The 21,402-nt window shown below is 45.8% G+C and overlaps 1 protein-coding gene across 3 annotated transcripts in view; it reads left to right on the top strand.

Annotated features, from left to right (window-relative positions):
* The window catches only part of INTS4 (integrator complex subunit 4), a 63,141-nt gene that overhangs the window by 15,802 nt on the left and 25,937 nt on the right, over positions 1 to 21,402 (top strand). For all 3 annotated transcript variants that reach the window (XM_039497137.1, XM_039497136.1, XM_039497138.1), the window contains exons 9-15: positions 1,051 to 1,122; positions 2,132 to 2,306; positions 4,883 to 5,088; positions 7,082 to 7,224; positions 14,927 to 15,042; positions 16,692 to 16,825; positions 17,624 to 17,781. In XM_039497137.1, coding sequence (XP_039353071.1) covers positions 1,051 to 1,122; positions 2,132 to 2,306; positions 4,883 to 5,088; positions 7,082 to 7,224; positions 14,927 to 15,042; positions 16,692 to 16,825; positions 17,624 to 17,781 — 1,004 coding nt within the window. The remainder of the gene's footprint in view (positions 1 to 1,050; positions 1,123 to 2,131; positions 2,307 to 4,882; positions 5,089 to 7,081; positions 7,225 to 14,926; positions 15,043 to 16,691; positions 16,826 to 17,623; positions 17,782 to 21,402) is intronic.

Raw genomic sequence — 21,402 nt, 5'->3', positions numbered from 1 at the left:
TTGATCATTGCCTGTTAGGTTCACTCCCTCAGGGGCACCTGGCATTGGCCACTGTCGGTAGACAGATACTGGGCTAGATGGACCTGGTCTGACCCGGTACGGCCTTTCTTATGTTCTTATGAGGGGAGCATTAATGTTCTGACTTTTGTTTACTGGATTTGCTGGTCGATACTGTATATGATGTCAGTGTCTAGAATAATTGATTTCTGTCAAAATTTCAATGCAGTTTTGAGGGGAATGGTGGAGCTAGCGTATATGCAGATCCATTTGAAAACAGCTTCCCAGCTGGGGATTCACAGCTGTTCCCTCCTCTGCAGGGAATGGACTACTCAGCACAACTAAAATCTCATTTATGGCCCCCAACATCAAGGCCAGGTTTTTAGATCCCTACCTAGGACCAACTATAGATAGAGAACAGGAGTACTTGTGGCACCTTAGAGACTAACAAATTTATTTGAGCATAATTTGTTAGTCTCTAAGCTGCCACAAGTACTCCTGTTCTTTTTGGAGATACAGACTGAGCCCTGGCCCACACTGGGGGGTGGGGGGGTGGGGTGGAGGTCGACCTAAGATACGCATAGCTGAAGTCAGCGTATCTTAGGTCGACTCACCTGGCCGTGAGGATGGCGGTGAGTTGACCGCTGCTGCTCCCCCATCGACTCCGCTTCCGCCTCTTGCGAGCTGGAGTTCTGGAGTCAACAGAGAGCGCGTTCAGGAATTGATCTATCCGCGTCTAGACGAGATGCAATAAATCAATCCCTACCCGCCGATCCAGTGGGTAGTGATGACCTGCCCTAACATGGCTGCTACTCTGAAACCTATAGATAGAAAGTGGGGTGCTGTGATTAATTTATATGCAGATACTCATAAACTCTTAAAATCTCCTCAATACTGCAATGATGAGCATTATATAAACCCCTTGAAATACAGAAATGAGTGGTCGCTGTGCTGCGGTGTGTCACTTAGCAGATTCTATTGCCTTATATTCGTAACCATCTTGGTTCTTCACATAATGTGTTTTTTGTTTTTGTTTTGTTTGTTTTTTTTCAGGGATCTATGCAGCAAGTTAGTTCCCATTTCTTGGAGCAGACACTTGACAAGAAGCTGATGTCAGATTTGAGGGTACATAAACCTTGTCTTTTATTATTTTGTCCTCCCCCCCCCCCCAATATACCTAGCATACTAAAATTGCACAACAGGTATGTTAATGTCGAACATACTTGTTTATCTTTTCCATGCCTCAGGGCAATTGAGAGTTGATTAATCATGACAGGTTGACTTTAATCTAACAGAAAATGAAGCCTAAACTGCTTCATTAGCTTTTGTGTTCTTGTAATAAATCACTCCTGAGGCTGTTGAGGTTTCATTGAGGAGAGAGTGGGATTAGCATGCCAGCTTGACACCATCTTGTTTTAGAGCTTCTCTCTTATTTATTGTGAACAGAAAGATTGTGTTCCAGGTTTGGGAACATGCTATAGTACAAGATCTTACAGGATCTCCTTGGCAGTCATTTCAAATGACGTAATGCTTAGAATTGGGATTCTTTTTTTTTTTTTTTAAACCCTGACTTTTTATAGTTGATTCATATCGTGACCTTGGGCAAAATCCTTCTTCTCTTTGGCTCAATTTTTCCATCTACAAAATGGGATAACTCATCTGTATCTCACAAGGGTGATGGGGCTAATGGAAAGTGAATGTAAGGCTTTGTCTGCCCTGGGCAAATGAAGTGTGTTAGGAAATATGCAGACATTTTGATTAACACATGGTTTAATGCTAATTAGTATCTAATATAGACAGACAGTCATGTCAAAGTGGTAGGGCTTAGCTGCAATTTAACAGGGGTAACCACAGAATTGTGTTTTAACAATATGTTAATTAAACCACGTTAGATATAATTCTTTTCCTAGTGACAACAAAGCACAAAATATTGAGTAATTTTTCACATAAGAGGAGGATAGCTTTCATGTCTCTCAGCAATTACATCTCTTCCTCCTATCATTGTTGAAGCCTCTTGCTATAACCTTGTTATGGAACCAGAGCAAGTCAGTTAATACACCAATAGTTCCTTTAAAATGTAATAGTCTTTATGATATATCTGGGTTGTAATCAATCATAATATTCGTTTTCACAGCGGAAGCGCACTGCACATGAACGAGCCAAAGAGCTTTACAGCTCTGGGGAGTTTTCAAGTGGCAGAAAATGGGGAGACGATGCACCCAAAGAAGAAATAGACACAGGCGCTGTGAACTTGATTGAATCGGGAGCTTGTGGGGCTTTTGTTCATGGCCTGGAAGATGAAATGTATGGTGAGTGTTAACTTTGTATGTGGCAGCCAAAGAGGATTTGAATGTAAGGTCCCTAACATACTGGATAATGTAGCCTTCCAAAATTCATGTTGCCCGGAACAGATCTTCTTTTTAAAAAAACAAAAACAAAAACCCCAAATGACTAATATATTGCAAGGCTTTTTTTTTTTTTTCTTTATTACCGTCTTGGTGAGGGTGAGCAAGTAGATTTTGTTCCCAGTTGGTAAATATTCATGACTTTGCAAGACTGAATTAATGTTAGCTCAGCACTTTGGACAGGCAAAGCGTTCTGTATTAGGGTACCCTGAAATCAGTCATTTTTTATAAGCAGTTAATTTAGGTACGTGTGTGGGGAAAAGAGTGCCTACTTCTACTGTTCAGGGGCCAGATCTACCTCCCACTGGATGTGTTTTTATTGACTTTAGTAAGCTAGATTGATTGATTCCTAAATTGGAAACTTTAATTGCTGGAAATGGACAGAGTCTCTAGAGTCTAGAGAAAGGGGAAACTACATTAATCTTACAACAATTTAAAGCATGTTCATCCTCTCTCACTGTAAATAGTCAACAGAGTTGGCCAGCTGTAGTTTGGAGCACAACATTGGGACCCAAGCCCTGGAGTTCTAAACTTGGCCATGACAATGACACTGACCTTGTTGATGAGACTCACCAAGGTCACTTCACCTCTCTGCCCCAGCTTCCCCATCTGTGAATTGAGAATAATTCTTACTCCTTGTATCTCCATGGGGCTATTGAGAGGGTTAATGTTAGTGAAGTGCCTTGAAGCTGAAAATTTCTGAGAGCTGTAATTGCTGATTGTTGCTTTTAAAATTTATCGCATGGATGGAGCAACATTAGGAAATACAGGGTGTGCTCTAAAAAGTATCTCTGTAAAATCACATTGTAAAGATGGTTTGTTGCTCTATGACTTCCGTATTAGACTTGCTCAGTTTGCAATTAAAATTACATGGTGTTTCTTTCAAAATCTTTCTGGGATGTGAAAAATAACCTTGGTTCTCTCTGGCTTAATAATAAAGATTTTTCCCTTGGAACAATTCTGATTTCCATACCACAATATCCAACTTGCTGTCACATAGATTTTTCGCTCTGCAGTGCCAAAGGTAGCATTTCTATCAGTGAAGAAAGTGATTGACTCAGAATACGCACAGATCTGGTGAACTGATGTGGAAATTAATTATTTACAGTCACCCCTCTGACCATTACTGCACTTTAAGTGCTACTGTCTACAGTCCCACCTTATACACCTCATTGCAGCCTTCCCATGCACTGATTTTTAATCTGTATCTTAGTCTGCCTTGTCAGAGCAGTATCAATTAAATGTGGTTTAATCTCTGCTGCCTTGACTGTAGTGAGTAGGTTGGTGGATGAGGGGAAAGGATCTATAAGTAAATAAGCAGACATTTTACTGTGATAGTATTTTTTCCAGTTAATCAGAGGCATCAAGAAACACAGCATGTTTTTCAAGAACAATGAGGCCTAACATTTGCAAGTTTTAATTCAGTGTTTTCAAGCTGAGCTTTTTGGATGAAAAACAGAAATATCTTATAACATGTCAGATTTGGTTCTGTTGTTTTTATGATCGCCATTCACAAAAGCTTGCAGAAACTAGATGAGAGAGTATTTTGCCTTCATTTAGTGGATTACATGTGGAGGTACTTCAGATACCTACAGTGTTTTTTACAGCATGAATACACGTTGGCTGTTTGGCTATCCCCTCTGGTCTTTCCAATAACGTGCATATTAATCATTCACATGGTACCTCTTCCCTTCTGAGGGATCACGTAGCTCTGAACAAAGGATTCTCAAACTTCATTGCACCGCGACCCCCTTCTGACAACAAAAATTACTACATGACCCCATGAGGGGGGACATAAGCCTGAGCCCACCCGAGCCCCGTCACCCCGGGGGAGGGGCAAAGTCAAAGCCCCACTTTCCCCGGCCGGGGGACCGAAGCTGAAGCCCAAGGGCTTCAGCCCCAGGCAGGGGGCCTGTAACCTGAGCCCTCGGGCTTGGGCTTTGGCCCCGAACGCCAGCAAGTCTAAGCCGGCCCTGGCGACCCAATTAAAACGGAGTCGCAACCCACTTTGGGATCCCGACCCACAGTGTGAGAACCACTGCAGGGTTCACTTCTTCTGCTATTGAAACACAGTCACCCTGGGGTGAAATGTAACGTTTGTAGAGAACTACACAGCAAGTGAAGGAAGGATGTGAAGAACACTCTAGACAATTGAAATGGTAGGAAGACTACAGGGAGGCAGAATGTAATTATCCAAACCCCTACTCCTGCAAAACACATCATAGCTCTAATAATCTAATAATAATTTTTTTTTTCTCACCTGAAAATACCTTCAGTGTCACTTCAAATGGTAGCTTGTGCTGTTCAGAACTGGAGTGAATGATACCTAACTGAATCACCAGAGCTGTCTAGATTTTCCTTAGTGGTCTCCTATCAAAATTCTTACCCTTGCATAGCTAGAGGTCTGGCCACTAGGTGATATAGCTTTTGATCAGTATTAAAAATAATCCAAAATAAGATTTTTTTTCTCCTTCTTTCAGAGGTTCGGATTGCTGCAGTTGAGGCCCTCTGTATGCTGGCTCAGTCTTCACAGTCTTTTGCAGAGAAGTGTCTTGATTTTCTAGTAGACATGTTTAATGATGAGATCGAAGAAGTAAGATTGCAGTCGATACACACAATGAGAAAAATCTCCAACAACATAACGCTGAGAGAGGACCAGCTTGATACCGTGCTAGCTGTCTTGGAGGCAAGTGTTCTCTTCGGAAAGAGCTTCCCATGGTCATTGTCTTTGATCTCCTAGAATTTATTACCTTTGATTTTTGTATAAAAAGTCAAGATTTATGCTGATACAGAGTATGGTCTAAACTAGGGATCAGCAACCTTTCAGAAGTGCTGTGCCAAGTCTTCATTTATTCACTCTAATTTAAGGTTCCGCGTGCCAGTAATACATATTAACGTTTTTAGAAGGTCTCTTTCTATAAGTCTATAATATATAACTACACTATTGTTGTATGTAAAGTAAATAAGGTTTTTAAAATGTTTAAGAAGCTTCATTTAAAATTAAATTAAAACGCAGAGCCCCCCGGACTGGTGGTCAGGACCTGGGCAGTGTGAGTGCCACTGAAAATCAGCTCGCGTGCCGCCTTCGGCACCCGTGCCATAGGTTGCCTACCTCTGGTCTAAACTGTCAAAAAAGCTAAAGTTGGATACCCAAAAATCAAGGCACCTAAAATCACTAATCATGTTTGAAAATTTCGTCCTACACCTTTTTTTGTTGTTTGATAAATCAGCGTAGAAATACATTCATGTTATGCCAGCTAAAATGTGATAATTGATGCTTTATATCGCATCTCTGATCCTGAAGGATTTCAGAGCACTTTGGCTAATACTTTCCTTGCGATCCCTATGCCTGACCTTGCATGCGATACTTTCATTGGCTCTCCCAAGTCCCTCTTTGGAACACACTTTCTTTGTGAAGTTTTGTCCACTCAGCAGTTGTTTTTTTTTTTTTAATTAATAAAATAAAAGACAAACACTGAACATTCTGCACAGCCCTGTGGTACTTCCACCCTTTTGCACCTATAGCACTATCTTTGTTTAGTTAGACTGAGATTCTTAACACCAGGGCTTCTGTTTCTTCTCATGGTGTTGGTGTTCAGCAAATCGTAAATAAAAGAAAAAAAATCTACCACTGAAATGCAGCCACCTCTGGAGCAGAACACAAAAGCTTTTTAACAGCACACAGTAACACTGCATAAGTGCTTGTGAAGAGGAAGAATAATGTGTGCATTTGAAACTAGAGTGTATTTTAGGCAGGTAGAATGTAATTTTTCAAATTGGAATTCAGCTATGGCACAATAGTAAACACTTACTTAAATAGAGCTATAGGACCTCCATGTTACGGTGTATGTGAAAGGTGACACTTCTGGCAGCAAAGTGCCTCTTGAAGTGTTTTTCTGCCTTAAAAGGTGACTGCAAAAATGACATTGTGGGATTCCATGTTTATTGTCTCATTGGATTCCGTTATCAAGCTCTGTGCAGTTCAAAAAAGATCCTCCCCCACTCCCCCCGCCGCCCTGACTGCCAGCCTGGAAAACTCAACCTAGGAACTGAGAGTCATGCTTGCCTCTGTTCATCCCATACATCATCTCCAATAATAGATTTTGCAGGCCAGAATATGGCCTTCAGTGACACCTTTGCAAACCCATTTAAGGCTGCCTGGGGCATAACTACTTCCACTGAATTGAATGGGAATTTTGCCTGATTAAGGGCCTGCAGGCTCTAGCTTCAAATGCTGAATAAAGGAACACTTCTTCCTAAATGGCTAAATGTAGTTTTCAGCCATCATCTGCTTGGCCAGGCAGTAATTACCCAGCACCTCTAAATATCTACGAGAGACTTTGTGCCTGAGGATACCAGGTTGGTATATTTAACCACTCCTACTGATTTTCATTTGAGAGACTGAAGAGTGGAAAAGTTTTCATCCGTGAAAGGGAGCGCATGTGTAAGTGAGACATCTTGGCTGAGTTTAAAAGAAACAGAGCCTGCAGCAGTTGGGCTGGACTGATGTTCCTCTGGGTTTTGCTGTAACCTACTAGAAATAGACACTGGATTTACGGAACCTATGGGAATAATTCTACAAGCCAAGTAAAAAAATCAACATATTTTAAAATATATGTATATATGCATATATATACATACACATGTGCATGCTAATAGTCAGAGCTCTTGGTTTTTAGGATTCCTCCCGAGACATTCGGGAAGCACTTCATGAACTACTGTGCTGCACCAATGTCTCGACTAAAGAAGGCATCCATCTTGCATTGGTGGAGCTGCTGAAAAACCTAACCAAATACCCTACTGACAGAGAGTCCATATGGAAGTAAGTATTGCTTTTCTACATGCTTCTTGTGTGTCCACTTTTTTTAGCTTTCATATTTATTCTAATAACCAAGCCCTAAAGCAGGGGTCCCCAACGCGGTGCCCGCGGGTGCCATGGCGACCATGGGGGCATCTAAATATGCCCACGTCCTGACCGGCAGTGGAGCATCCGCCGAAATGCCGCCAAATTTCTGCGGCATTTTGGCGGCGACACCTCTCGATGATGATGCTTGTCGCCGACAAGTGATGTCATCGAGAGGCGTTGTTGCCGAAATGCCGCAGAAATTGGGCGGCATTTCGGCAGGTGCTCCACCGCCGCCACGGTCCTTCGTCTGCCCTAAAGCCAGTAAATGTTATATTTGGCTGAGGGGTACAGTTGCTACTCATATGATTTCTTGTTATCCTGTAAATATTCTGAACAGAAGTGGTCCTAAGCATTTTTCACACTGACATCTGAAATAGAGATTCTTCTTCGAGCGCTTGTTCATGTCATTTCCAGTCAGATGTGAGCGCGCTGCATGCATAGTCATTGGAAAGTTTTCCCTTAGCAATTCCCGTTGGGTTGGCTGTGGAGCCCCCTGGAGTGGCGCCTGCATGGCACTCAGTATATGACCCTGCCGACCCAGCCCCTCGTCAGTTCCTTCTTACCGCCAGTGACGGTCGTTGGAACTGCGGTTGCTTACCTAGCAAGAGCTTCCCGTAGCGTTCTTTCATATAGTTATCTTAGCCTAGTTTAGTTGGTGTGTGTGTGTGTGTGTGTGTATATATATATATGTGTGTGTGTGTATATATATATTGTGTATATAGTGAGGTTTGGGAGTGGGATCTCCCCACTCCCAAACCCTCCCCCCACCCCCACCCTGGGGCATGCCGCAAGCCCAAGGCTTTAAACCCTGTGGAACCTGAAGCAAGCCTATGCCAACGAGTGACCCCCACAACTCGTGTCTGAAGTGTCTGGGGGAGATGCACCAGATAGATAGGTGCAAGATCTGCAGGGCTTTCCACCCCAGAACTAAAAAAGAGTGAGATTTCCGATTGAAGCAGTTGCTCATGGAATCCGCCCTTTGTCCCCAGTCTGCTGCAGACTGCCAGGACCCCGCACTGAGCGCATCCGTACGGAGTGCCCCGGCATCGGTATGTGACACGGTGCCAAGGAAGGACTTTAGTCTAAGAGACCCTCAGCACCGGCGCTGTCTGGCACCGCAGGAGGCCCAGACAACCCGGCACCATTCACATTCACCGATGCTGTACTAGCGGCATAGACAAGCCGACGGGGCGCTCCCCGGGGCAGAAAACAGCGGGACCCGCAGATGCGATACCAGGAGCCCTCGGCATCTAGGCGACAAGAGTCAGCGCCATCGACTTTGGTTCCCACGAGGGGACCGTCGAGTGCAGCACACAGCGACTCCCGGGATGGGCAGTGCCAGGTGGAGGAGTTGGAGTTACCATCCACCCCGGACACTTTTGAAGCTGTCAGAGACTAAATAGAGGTGACGGCTCCTCAGCCCCCAGCGATCAGAGGCCATCTAGAGGCAAGCTGGCCATGATGCAGCAGTCACCCTCTCTGGCCCGGCGCTATTCGCCTCAGCACCGCTCCAGATCGCCATCCACAAGTCACCATTCTCCAGCAGTGGACTCCACGAAGGGTTCCCTGGCACCAGCGACACAGTGTTCCCTGGCACCGACGAGGGAGCAGCAGCGATCCCCGGCTCCGAGAGAGGACCAACACTGTACCCCCGGCAACAGATCTAAGACACCAGTCCCTAACACTGGATTCCCGGTTTCAGTCCCCGGCCCGGGCATCTTGACACCTGGCCCCTGCATTATCAACACGGTGCAGGTCCCCGGTGTAGCACTATGTGGCATCACTGTGGTCATCTCAGTTGAGATCCGTGTCTTTGGACTCGGGTGGTGACTTGCACTAGTCCCATCGCAGCAGGCATAGATCCAACAAGTGACGGAGGGAGTTGCCAAAGGCATGACAACTCACAGTGGCAGCCTCCAGCACAATGGCCTTTTTGAACCTCCTGGGCTTACCACAGGCCCAGGGCTCCTCTTCCAGGGGCTCCCGTTTGGTGGCCTCGGCGCACCGACCCATCCCAGATAGCCAAAGACCGGCCTATGCCCCGGGGTTCCAAGGTGACCTTGGCACAAGCCCCACAGCCAGCCCAGGTCGCCTCCGAGGCATGACCCATTGCAAGGCCAGGCTACTACTGCCTCAGCTATGGTTGCCACAGGGCCCCAGACACTGAACAGGAGGAGGGCAGCGAGCCAGAGGGTCAGGAGGATCCTGTACCACCTTTGGCCTCCTCATCTTCGTCCCCGGATGAAGTGGTGGCGGGAGCTTCAACCTTGGGCCCTCCCCCAATTGACCACAGGACCTGCAGCCAGAGGGACTGTCCAGGGTAGCTCTGCCACTAATAAAAATTATTCAGAGCAATATTAAGACTCTGGCAGACCCCTGCCTCAATTCCAACCACTGCCAGGGGGGTAGAGCGCAAGTACTTCGTTCCCTCTAAGGGGTATGAGTACCTGTTCTCTCATCCGCAAGCATGCTCCCTGGTAGTATCAGTGGTGAATGAGAAAGAGATGGGCAGCAAGGGCCGACCCCTAAATCCAAGGAGTGGAAAAGGATGGACCTTTTTGGCAGGAAAATCTACGCAACTGGGGGCCTGCAGCTGAGGATAGCTAACCAGCAAGCTATCCTCAGCAGGTACAACTTCAACTCGTGGGCCTCCATATTGAAGTTTAAGGAGCTGATTCCACCAGACTCCAGAGCAGAGTTCTCAGTGATCATTGATGAAGGGAAGGCAGTGGTGCGAACCTCCCACCAGGCTTCATTGGACTCGATGGACTCAGCCACTGCACCCTTTCCTCAGGAGTAGCCATGAAGAGGAGCTCATGGCTACAGGGTTCCAGATTGTCCCCTGAGCTGCAGCAAATCCTGCAGGACCTACCATTTGAAGGCACAGGGTTATTTTCGGAGCAAATGGACTCCAAGCTGCACAGTCTCAAAGACTCCCTGGCAACTGTGAAGTCATTGGGTATGCACACCCCGGCAACCCAACAACAACATTTCAAGCCTCAACTGCAACAGCAACGCCCGTATCCTCCTTGGCCGAGGCAGGATTTTTATAGGTGTAGGGGCAGGAACAGCAGGCGCAAATCTGCGGGGGAGGGATAGCTCAGTGGTTTGAGCATTGGCCTGCTAAACCCAGGGTTGTGAGTTCAATCCTTGAGGGGGCCATTTAGGGATTTGGGGCAAAAATCTGTCTGGGGATTGGTCCTGCTTTGAGCAGGGGGTTGGACTAGATGATCCTCTAAGGTCCCTTCCAACCCTGATATTCTTTCAAAACAAAACAAAACAACCACCTTCCAGTCCCCCTTCTGGGTGGGGCCAAGGCCCAACCAGACCTTCATCAGGCTGTAAAAAAGGCCTTTTGAAGATGCGCCCAAGGACGGTGCACCTGCTATTACACTGGATCTTTCCCACTGTTTTATGAATCGTCTGTCCCACTTCTGCCATGCTTGGTCCCCAATAACATGGGTCTGCTGGGTCCTTTGCATGGTAGAAGTGGGATATTATCTCCAATTCTGCTGCTGCTCCCCTCCTGCCCACCTCCTTTCCCCATCCCTCTTCAGGGACCCTTCTCACGAGCAACTGCTTATCTAGGAGGTGCAGACACTCCACGCAGCAGGGGCAGTGAAGGAGGTTCTTCAGGAGCTAAGGGGCAAGGGGTTATATTCCCGTTTTTTCCTAATCCCCAAAGTCTAAGGGTAGGGGGAGGGTCTCAGACCCATCCTAGATCTGCAAGGACTCAACAGATTCGTGATGAAGTTGAAGTTTTGCATGGTCTCCCTAAGTACAATTATCCCTTCCCTGGATCCAGAAGACTGGTATGCCGCCCTCGACGTGAAAGACATGTACTTTCACATAGCTATTCGACCTGCACACAGACGATTTCTATGGTTTGGGGTCAGCCAAAAACATTCAGTTCACATTTCTCCATTTCGGCCTGTCAACAACCCCCCGAGTGTTCACCAAGTGCATGTCAGTCGTAGCAGCCTTCCTCCGTAGGAGGCAGGTGCAGGTATATCCCTACCTCGACGACTGGCTACTACGAGGGTGCTCTAGGTAGAGTCTCAAGTCCAATTAGTCAGATCCACTTTTGAGAGACTAGGACTCCTCCTCAACGTGAACAAGTCAACCTTATCACCGACCCAAAGAATAGAATTTATCGGGGCGGTGCTGGTCTCAGTACAGGCAAGGGTGTTCCTTCCAGAAACCCAGTTCCAAGCCATAACAGACATTATTCAGAACCTCAGGCGATACCCGACCACCCCAGCAAGGGGATGCCTTAGTCTCCTTGGCCACATGGTGGCCTGCACTTACGTAGTCCTCCATGGCAGACTGAAGCTCAGGCAACTCCAAGCGTGGCTCATAGTGGTCACAGTGCCAGGGCAAGTACTCAAGTCCTTCCAGTGGTGACTCGACCCCCGGGCAGTCTGCAAGGGAGTCCCATTCAACAGCCCCCAGCCCTCTTTGTCCCTTGTAACATGTGTTAGCTCTGGGATGGGACGCACATTTGGGAGACATACAAACAAAGGGTCTATGGTCATGGGAGGAGCTTCCCCTTCGTATCAGCATCAAGGAGCTCAGGGCAGTATGGTTATCATGCCAAATCTTTCAGGCCCGACTATGAGGTCAGTGCATGGCAGCGATGACAGATAATACCACTTCCATGTTTTACATCAACAAGCAGGGTGGAGGCCATTCCTCCCTGCATGTCGAGAAGCCCTCCAGCTGTGAGAGTTCTGCATAGCCCACTCCATTCACCTGGAGGCGTCCTATCTCCCAGGAGTGCAGAATGAACTAACAGACCACCTCAGCAGATTGTTCTGCAATCATGAGTGGTCCATCCAGCCAGATGTCACAACACTCCATCTTCCAAGGGTGGGGATTTCCCCAGGTCGACTTGTTCACCACCAGGAGCAACAGGAAGTGTCCAGTGTTCTGCTCCTTCCAGCGTCACAGTCCTGGCTCAATCATGGACGTGTTCCTGCTTCCCTGGAGAGGCCGCCTGTTGTACGCTTTTCCTTCCGATCCCTCTTGTATACAAGGTTCTTCTCAAGATCTGCAGGGACAGAGCAGAAGTAATTCTGGTGGCCCTGACAACACTGGTACACCACGCTCCTGGAGCTGTCAGTAAACACTCCGATCAAGTTACCACTGCATCCCGATCTGATCACGCAGGACCACAGCCACCTTCACTACCAGACCTCCTGGTCCTTCCATCTCACAGCCTGGAAGCTTCATGGTTAAACCCCATGGAGCTTCTGTGCTCAGAACCAGTAAGGGAGGTCCTACTTGTTAGTAGGAAACCATCTACTAGGGCCACATATCTAGCTAAGTGGAAAAGGTACGCTGCTGGGCATACCAGCAAGTGAACACCTCCACTACAGGTGTCTGTACCTCTCATTCTAGAGTACTTTCTGTACCTGAAACAACAAGGACTGGCAGCGTCATCCATCAAGGTACATCTCGCTGCTATCTCAGCCTTCCACCCGGGAGCGTCCGGCAGAGCCATATTTGCTAACCCCATGGTAGGCTGTTTCCTCAAGGGTTTGGAACGCCTACATCCTCAGACCAGACAGCCTGTCCCAGCGTGGGACCTCAGTCTGGTCCTCACCAAATTAATGAGCACCCCTTTTAAGCCAATAGTGACTTGCTTCCTTCTCTATCTATCGTGGAAGGTAGCCTTCCTGGTGGCCATCACATCAGCTAGGAGGGTGTCATAGCTAAAGGCCTTTACCTCCGAGCCACCCTACACTGTCTTCCAGAAGGATAAGGTCAACTAAGGCCTCACCCAGCCTTTCTTCCCAAGGTAGTGTCACTCTTTCATACTAGCCAAGACATTTTTCTACCTGTCTTCTATCCTAAGCCTCATGCCAGTAGCCATGAGCAGAGGCTACACTCATTGGACATTTGGCGAGCGCTAGCATTCTACATCGAGCACGCTACGCCATTCAGGAAGTCAAATAAGCTGTTCATAGTGGTAGCAGATCAGATGAAAGGACTCCTAGTCTCATCTCAAAGAATATCTTCCTGGATCACGTCCTACATCTCACATGCTACGAGCTGGTCAAGATCCCAGCCCTGGCACTTACGGCACATTCCACGAGGGCACAGGCCTCATCAGTAGTGTTCCTGGCCCAAGTCCCGATGCAAGAAATCTGCAGGGCAGCAACGTGGTCCCCGGTGCTTATGTTCACCTCTCATTATGCGATTACCCAGCACGCCAGAGATGATGCAGCATTCGTCAGAGTGGTGCTCCAATCAGCAATTCCTTAACTCTGACCTCACTTCCAGCGTAGAGCTTGGGAGTCACCTGATTAGAATTGACACGAACAAGCACTCGAAGAAGAAAAAATGATTACTCACCTTCTCGTAACTGCTGTTTTTTGAGATGTGTTGCCCATGTCCATTCCAATACCCACCCTCCTACCCCTCTGTCAGAGTAGCCGGCAAGAAGGAACTGAGGAGAGGCCAGGTCGGCAGGGTCATATATTGAGCGCCATGAAGGCTCCACTCTATGGGGCTCCACAGCTGACCGGATGGGAGCTGTGAAGGGAAAACTTTCCGACGACTGTGCACGCAATGCGCATACACCTGATTGGAATGGACATGAACAACATATCTTGAAGAATAACAGTCAGGAGAAGGTAACCGTTTTTTCTACCTGCATATGTGCTTGTCTGCTTGCATAAAGGAGAACCTCACTAAGGACCATCCTAGTGACCAAATTATAAACAACCACTTGTAAGTAGAAAGAACAGGAGTACTTGTGGCACCTTAAAGACTAACAAATTTTATTTTAGCATGAGCTTTCGTGAGCTGCAGCTCACTTCTTCGGATGCTTGTAAGTATTCGCATGGTTTCCAGTACGGTTTAGTTCAACCTAAAAACTAACCTCTACTAAATCATATATTTCTGGTTACTTAAAAGATTCTACTAAATATTGGCTTTGTTACCTTGGTTTTTGGATCCTATTATACCTGTTGACAGCTATATTGTTTATGGGCACACTGCTTTTGGGCGTGGGGAGGGTTCTACTTGATCTCCATAGCAAACATTGATTTTCATGTACAATACCCAAGAGAGTTGCTTTGCATTTTTTTAAATGGAAGCAACAAGCAAATTAATACTATAGAAAATGTGGATTCAAATTGAACCTTTTTTCCCCCTTAGAAGCATTTATTTTAAACTGCTTTTTCTAAAAGCCTCTTACAGCATATTCTGGATATTTTAACAAAAAAGAAAAGAAAAGATTGGTAAAGGTGGCATGGTTATTAATTTTTTGTAACATAGCACCTCAAAGTATGTTTCGTATTTTGCAGTAAGATAGGTTCCTACTCCCAAAATGATTACAATTTAAGTAGACTGTGTTAATTGTTGCTCCCTCTTTTTTTTTCCTAGTTATGTTTTTCAAGCTATATTTTTAGTTTCATTAACATTTGATGGGGTCCAGCAAAACTATGACTGTTAGTTCTTCAGACTGTGTCATTGGATGTGTATGCGCAGTGCCTAACTCTCTGGGGTCCTGATTCTCATTGGGGCCCTTTGGGGCTATTGTAATATAAATGTGAAATAGTATTAATAACCTTCCTTTACTCAGAAATGTTCTTAACCTGTGTATTTTCAGGTGCTTAAAGTTCCTGGGATGCAGGCATCCTACTCTGGTGCTTCCACTGGTCCCAGAGCTGCTGAGTACACATCCGTTTTTCGACACCCCAGAACCTGACATGGATGACCCAGCCTGTATCTTTCTTTTTTTGCTATCTGACAGAAAGTTCTTGCTGACTTGGTAGAATAATTATACATATTTTTCTAATAATCAGATCGTTGTTCTGCTTCAGATTAAAGTAAACTCTTACAGCTATTTCAGTATGCAGTGTTGGTGTAGCCATATTGGTCCCAGGGTATTAGAGAGACAAGGTGGGTGATGGTAATATCTTGTATTGGACCAACTTCTGTTGGTGGGAGAGACAAACTTTCGGGTTAGTTAGTTTCCCAGACCTGAGGAAGAGCTCTGTGTAAGCTGGAAAGCCCCTCTCTCTCTCTCTCTCACACTAACAGAAGTTGGTCCAATAAAAAATATTACTTCAGCTATTTCAGTGTCCATTGTTCTACTCTGTTTTATTACCCATCCAATGGTGGGGTCAGGTTTTGGAATAACTATACTGCCTAGTTCAAATGCCAGCAGGATCAAATCAGTCCTTTATCCCTATGAGGTGAATAAACTAGGTACCTTGCAATTTGTTGTGTGTGGGTCTGTCAGATAAGTCCAGTTAGCCCTTTCGTTAAGTGGAGGGTTTGCCATGGAGCGTTTAACTAAAACTTCTCCTTCTTCCACTGTTCTGGTTGACTGCTGTCTTTCACTCCAGAAGTGGCTAAATTATAGTGGAAATATAAGTTTATAGTTTGTGGGGCACTTCGGTTTCTCTCCTAAATCTTGAATAAGTTAATGTTTGCACTGGGATATCTAAAGCACTGTATGTGCTAAGTGTTATCATCATAATCATCATTGTTGGCAATGGAAGATGCTATAGATATATAAAAGCAGCAAAGAGTCTTGTGGCACCTTATAGACTAACAAACGTTTGGGAGCATGAGCTTTCGTGGGTGATGCATCCAATGAAGTGGGTATTCACCCACGAAAGCTCATGCTCCCAAACGTTTGTTAGTCTATAAGGTGCCACAAGACTCTTTGCTGCTTTTACAGATCCAGACTAACACGGCTACCCCTCTGATACTATAGATATATAAAATTCTATTTTTCTTCTGTTCATTCTCCTCACTGCTCATCTCTGTAATGGCACACACACAATTTTGTTTAAAATGCCTGAGAACAGTTACACTGGAACTACGTTCTCCCCTCTCTACTTCTGTGAAGTACAGTTTCTGTCTCATGCACCATCCACCAGAGTTTCCTGTGCAAATATAATTAGAATAAACCGTTGTAGGAATTGAAGAGAATCTGAATTGAATGCAAGGAGGGGTTTATACCTAACCAGATAGATAATGCAATTAATTGAATACATTTGTCCTTTTGAGTAAAGGCTTGGAGAAAGTTGGGTAAAGAGGACTCCATTTGAGTTAAATTGTTTCTCTTACTCCAGTCCAGTCCAAAATATGTTAGTTTACAAAATCATCTTCACATTACTTCCTAACTATAACTGGTTGATGCTGGTGCTGTCCTTGCACCAGTCGGTCAATGGAGCATACTGTAACATAGTACCTAGTATCTACGCAGAGAGCTGTTTTGATTTTTTGCTCAGCATTCTTCTCCTGTTGTACAGAACTTTATAAATAATCTCCAGCAAAGGAAGTGTCCAATGTTTCTTTAACTTGCTACCCAAGAGGAATCAGAAAATGGCCATTTTTTCCTTAACATCCCACTTCAATAGATATTGCTGTTCTGGTTCTCATTTTTAATGCTGCTAAAACTTGCCCAACAATGCCAGCACTGTTCTCGGATCATACTTTCAGACACTACGCCTATCTTCGTGACAGTCTCTCTCATCTTGTCCCTCCATTGAGAGTAAGTTGTTTTTGGGGTAACCAATCGTTCTCTCAGTTGCTGTGAATATTTAGTGAGAACATTGTTCACTTGCCACTGGTGTAACTTTTTGTTTTCAGAAGACTGATTTTTCCTTCAGTGGGGTGAATGCTGCCGTATTTGTGAAGTGTGTGTATGAAATATTAACTCATTACAGTGTGGATTTTGTAATATTTTGGCGTGTCTGAGAGAATAATCAACTTATTTTTCCATATAAAAGAGAAGAATATAATCTACTGGATAGAAAAGGTGACTAGGAGGCAGGACTCCTGAGTTCTTTTCACTGCTCTGCAGCAACTGGGTGAAATTCACCCCTTTGCAGGGGACCTGCAACAAGGCCCCTGCTTGACATCAGTTCCATTTAAGCCCTGTACTTATGGATAAGATTGCCCTGTCAAGCTGTATGCCCCCATACCCCATTGGCCTAGTGTGTGTCCTCTACATGGGGGAGAATTTCACCGTGTGCGATCTTGGCAAAGACACTTTAACAGCACTGTGCGTCACTATCCCTGTTTTATATATGGGGATGCCACCTTCTCAGGGGTTGAAGTTTAATTGTCGAGTGCATTGAGATCCTTGGATGGGGCGGTCTCTAGAACTGCAAAGTGTTTGTATAATGAAGATGGGAAACTGAAGGCGTTGATGCAAATTCTGAACTAGAAAAATATGTTGTAGTTCCCACTTTGTAGAATTCTTGTTTAAATGGTGACACCCAAAATTGTGACCAAGTGAATTTTGTCATCTGGATTTAGCTTTTTTGTTGTTTTCCTTTTTGCTCAGTTGCCAGGTAGAAAACTAGTATCCTCCCCTGTTTCCTCCAGTGTTACCCCCCATGAAGATCCTTCCCAGCAGTTCCTGCAGCAGAGTCTTGAGAGAGTTTACAACCTTCAGCACCTAGACCCACAGAGCACACAGGAGCTGCTTGAATTCACCATTCGGTAAGGCTGTGTACTTTTCAGCGTTTTGAGATCTAGTGATGAAAATAAGAGTTAAGTAATAGTAGTAGTAATCATTGTCAGGAGAATTGTTATAATTCCCAGCTCTCTGAAATGCCTACGGTGGTTCTAGATGGTTCATGTCCCAGTTTGGGCTCTTAGACTGAACCTTCTGAAGAGAATGTTGTGAACAAGATTAGGCCATATGAAGTGAAATGGCTGGTCCCAGACCTATTTCTGCTCAGTTGCAATTGACACCTTTTGAAAGTCTCAGTAGGGGCCATAGCTTTAACAGGCATGTAGAGTGAACTACCATCTTGTATTTAGAGAGGACAGGATAACATTGGGGAAACTTGCACTTCACAGAACAGGAGCAGCACAGACAGGCAGGGCCGCACTAATGCAGGGGCTTTAGGGGCTGCAGCCCAGGGTCTCGGGCAGAGGGGGGCCTTGCAGGCCCACGGGCCAGATGTGGCCCGCTGCTTCTTTTTATCCGGCCCGCGGCAAGTCTCCGTGCTGCTGGACACCAGTCCTCGAGCCTCAGCGCCCCCCCTGGCTGGCGCTGCAAGCGCCGGCTCACCGATGTGCCCCTGCGGCCCCTAGGTGAGGGGCGTTCAGGGAATCTCTGCACACCCCCAGCACTGGCGTTGCAGCTCCCTTTGGCTAGGTGCCGCAGCCAATGGGAACTGTGAGAGCGGCGCTTGCAGGCATGGGCAGTGTGCATCGTGCAGAGCGGCCTGGCCCCTCTGCCTAGGGGCCGGACATGCCAGTCACCTCAGGGAGCAGAGCAGCGTGGAGCCAGGGCAGGCAGGAATCCTGCCTTAGCCTTGCTGTACTGCTGACCAGGAGCCACCCAACATAAACGCCTCCTGGCTGGAGCATGCACCCCGCACCCGCCTCCTGCACTCCCATCCCAGCCTTGAGCCACCTCCTGCACCACAACCTCCTGTCCCAGCTCTGAGGCACCTCCTGCACCCAAATCCCCCCCGCACCCTGAACCACCCGCTGCACCCCAACCTCCTGTCCCGTCCCTGGCTCCAACCCAGACCCCGCCCCCAGCAGGAGCTGCACCCCTCCCGCACCCCAGTCCCAGCCCTGAGCCCACTCCCCCACTCCAAACCCCCAGGGGCCTCACAAAATCTGATAGCCCTAGGCCCACAGGAGAGTTAATCTGGCCCTGCAGGCAGGGGATAAATAGGACTTCAGTCTCTAGGGTGGTCAATAATATCCATGGGTTCTCTGCTTGGTGGCCCACTCTGGATCACTCATTTTGGCCCTGTGACCCTTTCTGTTCAATTTTTGTCCCCTATGCTCCATTGATTTCTGAGTTCTGTGGCCCCTCACTCACTGGAGGTTACAGATTTCCACTGCTTGGTGGGTTCTGCCCACCAGTCCCAATCGTCAAATAGTCTCGTCCTTTTCATCCATACTAAATTCACAGGAGAGATTTCCCCCCCGAATAGGCAATGTTATTATGCACCACAGTCTGCCTTGGTATAGGTAAGAATTCAGTATGGCTTTTAAATGAAGGTTTTGTGCTGCCTTTTCCATTTCCAATTCATCTACTGATTTTGCATGAACAAAAGACTTGGAAAGAATTTTTTTCCGTGTGCCTTGTCTCCTGGACAGGAAAAGGATCCTTAGTTGAGAGGCAGGAAAGTACTGGACAATGCAATGAAAAAGATCTCAAATGTGGATGCAGCATTCCATACAGGTTTATTTTCTCTCCCAACTTATCTTTGCTGACTTGTTGCCATAAATCACCTTTACAGCTAACCAGTGTAAGGACTAAACAGTGTGGTATTCATTATTTGAAACGTGAGTGTGAAAGGTGGATGATGCGTTTCTAGTCCCCGGCTGTTCAGAAGCTACTGTACACACAATAAAAATTGTCTTGGGAATGTTTTAGGAACTAAATGTTGTGGCTGTGTGGAGGTAATTTTTTTAGCAGAACATCTGAAATCTCTGAAGCACAAAACAGCTATGGAAATCTCATAGGAGCTGTGAATGCTTCCCTAAGCTGGCAACTTGACGCACTTCTGGTGTGTGTATGTGGCAGAGGGCCACATGTGCAGCTTGTGCAAAGAGACAGCTTAATCAGGAGACAGCATAGCTGTGCATTGGGAATTAATGTAAACGATCTCCATTTCTGCCTTTCTTCTGCGACTGCAGCCAGTACTGCAGACCAAGGACTGTACTAAACTCCTTGCCCTTTGGCTTTTTTTGGGAGCGGAGGGAGGGACTTCTGTGCTTTTTAAAATATATCAAAACAAATTTGTTCTGTTATAGGATTTGTCTGGAGTGGACAAGAGGCTGCTACCTTGACTGTTGGGTGGGGAGGGGTAGAAACATTCTTAAGCCTCCTTTCTTGTAATTACTGTTAGTTGGGGAAGCCATTTTCCTTTCAGCCCAGTGAGGTGGTGTTCCTTAGTGCTTAGAGCACATGACCGAGAGTGGAGGTATCACAGGTTTTTTAGCCAGTCACTTAACATCTCTGATATTTGTGCCTCAGTTTCTTTATCCGTACAGTGGAGATCATGCTTACCTTGCAAGGGTGTGGAGGCTTAAGAATGTTTATACAGAAATAAGTATGGAATTGTCAACCACAGAAGCTTTGAAGATGGTCTTCTAGTTATCTGGCTGATTATTAGCCAAGGAAGAGCTCTCTCTCTTCCCATTAGGATGTTGGGGACAAATTGAGCGTGACATGACGACTGGACAGTAAGGAGTCTGCAGTTCTTCTCCTTTTACCGCTCTCTTACCAAGGAGAAGGGTGTACTTGACTGGCTGTGTAAACCCCAAATTGGTTTTATTGCAGTTGCATCTAAGGAAGAAGCTGCCCCTGTGATTAAGTAGTAGCTTCTCTGGGTACAAAGATTGGGATTCTCTCAGACCCTTTGCAGGCTGACGGCTGCTGAGGCAAATTTCAGGTTCAGCAGAGCCTTACCTGGGAACTACTTCAGAAATATAGGAGCAGCCTGGCTAAAATATGAGAGATGAAGCTTTCTGAATCAAATAAGTTATTTCTTATTTCTATAGCATACCTACAGCAGGGGGATGCAATAAACCAACACAATGATTTTTTAAAAAACTGGAAAGACTAAATTACAAAGCAAAATGCAGAATGAAAAATGAGAAGATGGACTCTGCATTTTGTATCTCTGATTTTTACATAATATAAGATTTCTTTTTTAATAGAAACCCAGATTTTGTTTAAAATTCCGCACAAACTGGAGTAATAAAACTCTGCATATTCAATTAGGGTTTGTTTACACAAACATTTAATTCACAGCAAGCTGGGGTGTGAATCTGCCACATACTAAGTGTCCCTGAAGAGCCTGCTGACATGCTCTAAAAGTTCATTCATGTGCTTTGATCTATCCCACTTCGAAACAGGAGTAGATTAAAGTGCACTAATGAACTGTTATGTACATTAGCAGTGTCCACACTGACATTTAGTGCATGGCAGGCTTGTATGGAGTAAATTTACACCCTAGCTTATCTAAACAAAATGTGTTGTAGATGTGCCCTTAGTTTGCCCTGTCAGCATAATCTAGGCAGTGGGTGTGGCTGATTGCTCTACTGGTATTTGAGCAATTACCTGTTGTGTGTTGCATTAAGTAA

Source organism: Mauremys reevesii, linkage group 1, assembly GCF_016161935.1.
Source record: "Mauremys reevesii isolate NIE-2019 linkage group 1, ASM1616193v1, whole genome shotgun sequence".
NCBI classification, from domain to species: Eukaryota; Metazoa; Chordata; order Testudines; family Geoemydidae; genus Mauremys; species Mauremys reevesii.
This window is presented reverse-complemented; position numbering and strand designations above follow the sequence as displayed.